The sequence below is a fragment of the Phoenix dactylifera genome, chromosome 1 (assembly GCF_051530095.1).
Source record: "Phoenix dactylifera cultivar Ajwa chromosome 1, Ajwa_hap1_PhDact_Kaust_v1.1, whole genome shotgun sequence".
Lineage (NCBI taxonomy): Eukaryota > Viridiplantae > Streptophyta > Magnoliopsida > Arecales > Arecaceae > Phoenix > Phoenix dactylifera.
In genome coordinates, this window is record NC_143190.1 from 73,726,315 (window position 1) to 73,735,505 (window position 9,191).

Here is a 9,191-nt window from a genome sequence, read left to right on the forward strand (position 1 = left end):
CCATTGGATAATGTCCTTGAAAACTATACATGTGCCTACATTAGAGAATATACCAGTTTTGATACCAATTTCTTGAAATATTATTTGAAGTAACTTGCACAAGTCCTTCCGTATTTGATGGAACGTGATGTCTGAGAACACTTATCGACACCAATTTCTTCAATTTATCAGTTCCTTATATATTTATGAAACATAAAGTTTAAGTGGTGCAACTCAGTCATCTCAATCTTTGTTTCTTCCCCTGTTCAACTATAAATTGCTGATTAAAACGCCTGCAACGAGGTTACAGCCCAATAAGAAATTCTACTGCATGATAATTGTTGCTGGAAACTGGACCCGGGGGTGACCACTGGCCGAGGAGGAGGAGCTCCGGCGGGTGGCGCATTGGCGGGCTGCGTCCTCCGGAGGACCTGCAAGAAAAACCGATGGTCGGGGTTCCCAGCGCCGGTCCTCCGATGCTTAAGTTAGAGGGGGGCTTCAGTGGACAATGAGAGAATTTGTATATTAAAGTCCAAGTTAGAAGTCCCCGGTTGTTCCCCTTTTTATAGGAGGGATGCCAGGGTTACTTGTAATATAACTGGACGAATTAATGGCGTTACTGTCATAATTGGGCGTGATCGTGCGAATTAATGCGTTGCCGTAAGTGACTAGATGGGGTTGAGTGAGTTGATGAGTTGCCGTGGACGGCTTGAGATTTTGAGTAAGCTGAAAGTCCGTGGAGATCGTGCGCATTTAATGGTTGACAGTCGGTCAGACGAAGATCATGGGATTGGATCCCGGATGAAGAGGAGAGGGGCTTGATTTTCGGTAGAGTGGAGCAGCTTGCTTCATCCTTTGACCGAGTTTTCTTCGGAGTTGAGGTCGAGCGGGCTCGGCTTGGCCGAGATCAAGGCTGCAGGGCTGCGAGCTCTGATGTCGGAGATGCCGAGGTCGGGCGCCTCGGCGCCTCGGGGTCGAGGGCCTTTGAGGTCGGACGCCTTGAGATCGAGCGCCTTGGAGTCGGGCGCCTTGAGGTCGGGCGCCTTAAAGTCGGGCGCCTCGAGGGTTGCTACCGTTGCATCCGTCGTCACGTGCCGGCGAACCGTTCACGTGTTTAGGGCAATCCATTTTCCCCCCAACAATAATGATGGTGATGGTGACGATGATGGTGATACATCAATTATGTATGGTTAAATTGGGCTTTCTATTTTGTAATGCATGCACTATAATTATTTAAATCTAAAGTTTAAAAATGTGGTGTGAAACAGTCAAATTTGGCTGCTAAATGGACAGGCATGACACCTCGGACAAGCCCTACGGGATAGAGTTCAAGGTTTGCCTTGCACAACTCTTAAAGTCAATCGTGACAGCATCATAAGGTCGAAGCTGAAAGAGTCTTAAAAGTTAATCGTGGAAATGGGCTCGGTTCCATGAATTTCCATAGAAAAAAAAACAAAAAGGAATCTTGACTTTGCCGAGGCCTGCATCCAATCGTGCGCCTCTCACGTGCCAAACGCTAGTTTGGCATCTCGAGTAGCCTTTAAAACCATATATTATTCCCTTAAACCGTGCTATTTTCTCCATTAACCAATCACCTCCGTGCGCGGTGTTTGGGGTATGAGCTGTCCTCCCCGCTGGATCTCCAATAGGTGCGAGCGACGCGACAACCGCAGCTCAGCTAACCTTCGAACGAAGCAATTAATATAATACACAACCCCGAACCAGTCTCTCATCTTTGTAAGTAAAGAACCACCGGAAACTCTTCAATCATCCACACCATCGGCCAAACAGAAGAAGACCATGAGCTTCTCCGTGACCAAGCTGGCTCCGGCCCTGGTTGGCCCCTGCGAGCCCACACCTTCTTCCGCCAACCTCCCCCTCTCCCCGATCGATCGGGCCCCTGGCATGAGGCGCCTGATCGACTTGTTCCTCGTGTTTGGGCCCGGTCAGCACCCGGCAAAGGTCGCGAGGAAAGCTTTGTCCAGGGCCTTGGTCTCCTACTACCCCGTCGCCGGCCGGTTCGTCGTGTCCGACAATGGCGAGCTCAGCGTGGCTTGCACCGGCGACGGCGTATGGTTCGTCGAGGCATCGGCAAATTGCAGCCTTCAAGATGTTAACAATCTCGATCGCCCTTTCATGATCCCAAAGGAACAGCTCATCCCCTGTCCTCCACCTCAAGTCAAGCAAGAGGATGTGTTCTTCATGCTGCAGGCCCGTATACATACTCTCTCTCTCTCTCTCTTTTCTTTCCCCTCTTTCTCGCATCATGTTTCTATTTTTTTTTTCTCTTTATATAAAATGGTGAATGTTGAAAGATTTCGTTCCTACAAAGAAAGCTGGATCCAGCCTGACACGATAAGACTTCCTCTGCTTTTTAATATTGGCCAAGCTCGGTAACAGGAAATGATCGAAGCTATTGCTGTTAAAGACTGACTTGGAGTTTCATGCACGCATCTCAGGTCACAGAATTCGCGTGCGGAGGATATGTGGTCGGCATCAGATTCAATCACGCAATTTTTGATGGAGTCGGAGTAGCTCAATTCCTGAAAGCCATTGCGGAATTGGCCAGAGGTCTTGCACAGCCCACCGTCGAGCCAATCTGGTGCAGGGAGGCCATTCCCAACCCACCCAAGCTCCTGCCCCAGGGACCTCCGCCGGTCTTCAAACCTTTAGCCTTGGAGCAGAGCATATTAGATGTATCCCTGCACCGTATCGACCAGATCAAGGACCAATTCACGAGCGAGACGGGCCAGAAATGCTCCAAGTTCGACGTCGTGAGTGCGTTGGTATGGCGTTGCCGAACCCGAGCGATCGATTTGGAGCCCCAGGCCGACGTCCACCTAGCGTTTCCGGTGAGCACCCGTCGCTTGTTGCAGGAGGTGCTGCCCGAGGAGGAAGGTTACTACGGCAACTGCGTGTATCCGATGGCAATTACAGCGCCCGGCGAGAAGATAAAGAACGCGTCCATGGTTGAGATCGTGAGCTTGGTCAGAGAGGCTAAAGAGAGCGTGCCGGCGAAGTTCTCGAAATGGGTGAAGGGAGACCCCAAGGAGGGGCCGTGCATGGTGCCGCTGGAATACGGCTCGCTTTGCGTGACGAATTGGAGTCGGGTGGGGTTCTACGAGGTGGACTTTGGATGGGGTGGACCGATCCGAGTTGCTCCATTGACTGAGGACGACCTCGTCCCTTGGTGCATCTTGCTCGAGTCCCCTGCGCCCATGCAAGGCGTGCGATTGCTGCTGCGATGCGTCCTCAAGGAACACTCGGAAGCATTCCATGATCAAATCATGAGCTTGGTCTAGCAGTGTATCTCGACCCAACGATTGAGATTTTCCTTCAAAAAAGAATCGACAATTGAGAATCCTATGCGTTTGGACCTTCCTTCGAGAAAAAAAAAAATTGGAGAGCTTGTACTGCTCGATCGTGACTTTTTGTTATGACTGTGAAGTTGACGAATAGATATTTCTTGGTTATTTGCTTTTAAATATTGATGCCAGAGCCGTATCTTTAGCCAAAGCCATGAAGCCTCGTGTTCTAACTATTTTGAAACAAACCTACAAAGTCTTTCCCATGAGAAATATGGGAAAGTTACTTTCCTATGAGGTGGGATCACTCCATATTTATTTTTTTCTAAAAAATCCTTCAGTATTAAAGAGGCATTAAAGGCCTAATTTTTATTAAGGGTATAATAGGAATTGTACATAACTTTCTCAGAAAAATGGATGGTCAACCAAACATAAGCACTCTGGAAATCTATTACTTTCCCATGGTTAACCAAATATGACAAAAGTACTTTTCCAGGCATCCTCTTCCTACGAATCTGCTTCTCAGGAATCATATTTCTAAGAGGGAAAATGCTTCCCGCGAACCAAACGAGCCCGAAATGTGGGAATCCTATTCCCATGGGAATCCAACTTTCCCATCTCTCTCCTTTGAAAACTCCAACCAAACAAGAGGCATCTCATTACTTTCCCGTTGACCACACTTTCCTCCCTTCTTTTACCGCAAACCAAACGAGCCCTAGAAAGATTTCTTGGGATAGACCCATTTCATTTTGCTCAAATGGTCCTATCACCCCGCTTGCTAGGATTAGGTCATGCTTAAGCACAACTATTGTAGTAAATAGGCAGCTATGGAGGGACAAAACTACATAAAGTTCCTTTTAAATCATAATTGAAACGCCATGACTATTTCAAGGTAAGACACAAATTATGTATAACAAAAAATGCCTATTAAAAACCGTTATTACAAATATGTTCCTGATGAAACTTGGTTGGTTCATTTAAGTTTAAAAAATATTGGACAATCGTGTGAGCGTAAAAGTTCAGCATTAATCTGTAGTAAGAAAATTTTATAAAGAATGCCGACAAGCTACAAAAGAAAATAATAGACGAGTGCTATATGCAAATTCATGATAAACTAAGTGTTAATTACCGTGCAGCATTACATTTTTTTTATAAAAAAAAGGAAAATCAGTGTCTGAAGCTATAGTTTATCTCCATTTCAATAAATTAGTCGACATTCTGATATGTCAATCTTTCGTATATCATCTGCGTTCTTGAAATATGCCATCCCCTTCTCCATGCCTTCACACTGTCTTGATACAAAATAAGTTGAAGATTCTATAATAAGTTGCAATCCTCGAGCACATGAGGGCGGAATTCGTATTTGATAAATGGATGTATTCAATCTGATTAATCATTGCAGTTAGATTGATAAATGTAATGCTTTTCAATTTAAAAAATATAAAATTTCAGCGAGCTGCGAATCGAAAATCTAAATTTTTTTTTTTTTTCCAACACAAAGAAATGTAATCTTTAAGAGTATGGTTAAGATGTTGTTTTAGCAGTTTGTATTATGCCGCACACATGAATCTAAAATCCCAGTGAGTTTTATCCAACTCAGCTGGCCAATTTGTCTTCTCTCGCAGCATGGATGTCCACGTCACTCTACCTAATGTTTCCACAAGTATTGCATATATAATTTCTTTCTGATGCAGAGAGAGGCGAGAAGCCACCTGAGTTTTATTGGATATATATATATATATATATATATATATATATATATATATATATATATATATATATATATATATATATATATATATATAATTAATTTCAGTCAAAAAAAATATTGCGTGTATATAAGCTTTAGCCACATCAAGAGATTGAACACAAGAAAACATCAATTCATGGCTACTGTAAGATGAACAACGTAGCTGATTGGGTACTTTGTATGTGGCGGAGCACTCGCGGAACATTGGATGAGAGACTAGTGGAGCCTTCTGCGGTAGTTTCGGAATATTTTGTTTTCTAATGTTATTGGATGTATCGATGCTAAACTTGTATGATTCGTCCAATCCAACCAAAAGAAGAAAAAAAAAACAATTCATAGGCCGACCATTCAACTCTTTCATCTCAAGATTAAAACACATAATAGGAAGCAAACAGGCATGTTGAAGGCCGCTATCATGTCTAAAATTTTCATTCTTTGCAATATTTCACTAGCCTATCACTTGTGAATGCTTTTATACTACATCTTCTTCTCTACACCCTGTACAAAATTTTGTTATCGAACCCCTTACCACTGGGACAATAGGAGTTGGCACTGATGGCATCAGCATGGATCGATTCACCCAAGCATCGGACCTCATCGATGACATGTAATTTCTTCGTTTTCTTCTCCTCTTCCTTCTTCGATTCTTTGGCCATTTGAATAAACAAGTAATTAGCCGACCATCAATCGGAGATGTCGTGAAAATGCCAGAACAGAAGCATGGAGATGGACTTTAAGTACCTTGCAAGCTAGTGAACGGAAACGTCGTTCTGGATTTTGCCGTAACTAGATGGCAACAGCCTGACATAAGGAGTTGGTGACGTTAAAGAAATGGGTCAGCTCTCCTCTTCTCAAACAAGGGAAAACTTTATGATGGCCCCAGTGCCATTCTCCTGTATAAATTTCACATAGGCTATGCTTACAAACAAAGTTCTGCCTGAATTACGTCTCACTCCACGAAGTAAACAACCGCTCTCTGGTGTTGCTTGAGAGGCAGTGGGTGCACCATCTTCCATCTTTATAAGCACACTGCATTCAAACCACCAGCATCAGAAGAACCATGAGCTTCTTTTCCGTGACCAAGTTGGCTCCAACACTGGTTGCCCCCAGCGAGCCAACGCCGTCCGGCAATCTCCCCCTCTCCTTCATGGACCAGCTTCCGGCCTCGAGGTTCTTGGTCGACTCAATACATGTGTTCGGGCATGGCCAGGAGCCTGGAATGGTCATAAAGGCCGCACTGTCCAAAGCCCTGGTCCCTTACTACCCTGTCGCCGGCCGGCTTGCCATGTCCGACCAAGGGGAGCTAGAGGTCGCTTGCACCAGGGATGGCGTATGGTTCGTCGAGGCATCGGTCGACCGCAGCCTCAAAGATCTTAACCACCTTGAATTGCCTCTAGCTGTCCCTAAGGAGGAGCTCCTTCCATACCTGTCTCCTGAAGTTGAGAAGGATCTCATTGTGATGATGCAGGTCTGCTTCCTCTTCAAACACTACTTTTTTGCTTGGAATCACAAACTTCTTTTCCAGATAAATCAAGACAAGAATGTTATGCTCTATAAGCAGCCACAGGCTAAAGGCCATTAGACATGCCCGCGCGAAGTTATTCACACTGTTTCTCCGAGTTACCATGGTGGGCGAAAGCAGGCCCGGGCCGGCCGGAGTCTGCATAAGCTAGAGATGGGCTAAGGCAGGCCTCAAGGGCATATTATTGGTTATAGGAATGTTTAGTGTTTCACAAAATTTATGATGCAAAGGCAGTGTATTCATTGTTCGTAGTCTAAATAAAGAGTTTTTTTTTCTTCTTCTTCTCCTTGGAAATATAGGTGACACAATTTTCGTGCGGGGGATTCGTGGTCGGGATGAGATCGAGCCATGCAATGTTTGATGGGCTTGGAGCAGCCCAATTTGTGCGAGCAATTGCAGATATAGCGAAAGGCCTTGCGCAGCCCATGATCAGGCCCATCTGGTGCAGGGAAGCCATCCCCAGCCCACCACCCAAGCTCCCATCGCTACGTCCTCCTCCTCCATCCCTCACCGCCCATCCCTTCGTGACTTTCTTGTTAGATATCTCCCTCGACCGGATCAACGAGACCAAAAGCAAATTCACAAAAGAGACGGGGAAATACTGCTCCAAATTTGACATCTTAACTGCAAAAGTATGGCAATCCAGAGCCCGAGCAATAGGTCTCAAGCCGGGGGCTGATGTCCGGCTTGGCTTCGCCGCCAATGCTCGTCACTTGATGCACCAATTGCTGCCCCCAAAAGGAGGCTACTATGGAAACTGTGCCTACCCGATGACCATCACTGCACCAAGTGAGAAGATCACGGATTCGTCGCTTTTTGAGGTTATAAATTTGATCAGAGAGGCTAAAGAGAGTCTCGGGAGCAGGTTTGCAAAGTGGTTGGTGGGAGACCCCGAGGGCGACCCATTTAGAGTGCCGGTGGACTATGGGCTGCTGTGTTTCTCGGATTGGAGCCGGGTTGGGTTCTATGAGGTGGACTACGGGTGGGGACAGCCCATCCATGTCGGCCCATTGGATGATAACAGCTTCATAGCCTCCTGCATCCTTCTCAACCCACCTGCACCCAAGCAAGGAGTGAGGTTGATCACACGCTGTGTTGTTGAAGAACAATTAGGAGCCTTCCAGGATCAGATGGCGAACTTGGTCTAGCATTCAAAATGCCTTCACACCATCTTGATACAAAATAAGTTGAAGATTCTACAATAAGTTGCGATCGTCGAGCACATGCGGGCGGGATTCGTATTTGATGAATGGATGCATTCAATGTGATTAATCGTTGCAGTTAAATTGACAAATGTGATGCTTTTCAATTTAAAAAATGTAAAATTTCTGGAAGATGCAAATCGAAAATGTAAAAAAAAAAATGTATTTTTTTTCCAACACAAAGAAATGTAATTTTTAAGAGTTGTGAATTGATGAGAGTGAGTTTCATCCAACTCAGCAGGCCAATTTGTCTTCTCTCGCAGCATGGATGCCCATGCTAATGTTTCCACAAGTATCGCATATATAATTTCTTCCTGATGCAGAGAGTTTGATTGGATGTATATATAATTTTGGTCAAAAAAAATATATTGGATGTATAAGCATTAGCCGCGTTGAGAGCCCAAACATATGAAAAGATCATGGCTACCGTGAGACGAACAACCTAGCTGATTAGGTACTTCATGCATGGCGGAGCACAGGAGAAACATTGGATGAGAGACCAGTGGAGCCCTCCCCGGAATAATTTGTTTTCTAATGTTATTGGATATATCCATACTAAACTTATATGATTCATCCGATCCAACCAAAAAATAGAAAATAAAAACAATTCATAGGCCGACCATTCAACTCTTTCTTCTCTCAAGATTAAAACACATAATAGGAAGCCAACGGCATGTTGAAGGCCGCTGTCATGTCAAAAATTTCATTATTTGCAACATTTCACGAGCCTATCACTAGTGAATTCTTTTACCCTACATCTTCTTCTCTACACCCTGTACAAAATTTTGTTGTCGAACCCCTTACCACTGGGACAGTAGGAGTTGGCACTGATGGCATCAGCATGGATGGATTCACCGAAGCATCGGACCTCATCGATGACATTTAATTTCTTCGTTTTCTTCTCCTGTCCCTTCTTCGATTCTTTGGCCATTTGAATTAACATGTAATTAACCGGCCATCAATCGGTCATGCCATGGAAATGCCAGCACAGAAGCATGGAGATGCAGCGGCCCAGGATATAGAAACGGGTTTTTTCCTGCTTCGCCATTCGGAGGAACCTCCTCCGGAAGCCAGATTTCTGGTGAACCATGCGTCCAGATTGGGTGCCCCAGGGATGGCAGGAAGAAGAAGTCACGGGGGCAAAGAATTCTAGCAAAGCAAGAACAAGAGAGAAGGGGGATTGATTGGGTGGGTTCGGCGAATGGGCTCTTGGAGGGGGTGGTCTCGAGTGGTTAAATAGGCCATTTTGGTTGGGCACGGTGGCCCACTTGATCGTGAGATAACGGCAACCGAATTTTGGGTTGTCCAATCTTGTCCCGGCTTTCAAGATGTATCACACAAATCAATCGAGATTAAAAATATATTAAGAGCTCATTTGGTTTGTGAGAAAAGAAAGGGGAAAGTATGGGCGACAAAAAAGTAAAGAGATGTCT

General features: G+C 45.1%; 2 protein-coding genes across 2 annotated transcripts; both read left to right on the plus strand.

The window, feature by feature from the left end:
• Positions 1 to 1,690: 1,690 nt before the first annotated feature.
• Positions 1,691 to 3,464, plus strand: LOC103697872 (myricetin 3-O-glucosyl 1,2-rhamnoside 6'-O-caffeoyltransferase AT2-like). The gene is made up of 2 exons (XM_008779813.6): positions 1,691 to 2,190; positions 2,439 to 3,464. Exons 1-2 carry the CDS (start codon positions 1,780 to 1,782, stop codon positions 3,279 to 3,281), a joined length of 1,254 nt encoding a protein of 417 aa, XP_008778035.1. The 5' UTR covers positions 1,691 to 1,779; the 3' UTR covers positions 3,282 to 3,464.
• Positions 3,465 to 5,987: 2,523 nt separating this feature from the next.
• On the plus strand, positions 5,988 to 8,516 carry LOC103697873 (myricetin 3-O-glucosyl 1,2-rhamnoside 6'-O-caffeoyltransferase AT2-like). The gene is made up of 2 exons (XM_008779814.5): positions 5,988 to 6,502; positions 6,856 to 8,516. The coding sequence occupies exons 1-2, from the start codon at positions 6,095 to 6,097 to the stop codon at positions 7,702 to 7,704; spliced, it is 1,257 nt and encodes a 418-aa protein (XP_008778036.3). The 5' UTR covers positions 5,988 to 6,094; the 3' UTR covers positions 7,705 to 8,516.
• Positions 8,517 to 9,191: the final 675 nt, after the last annotated feature.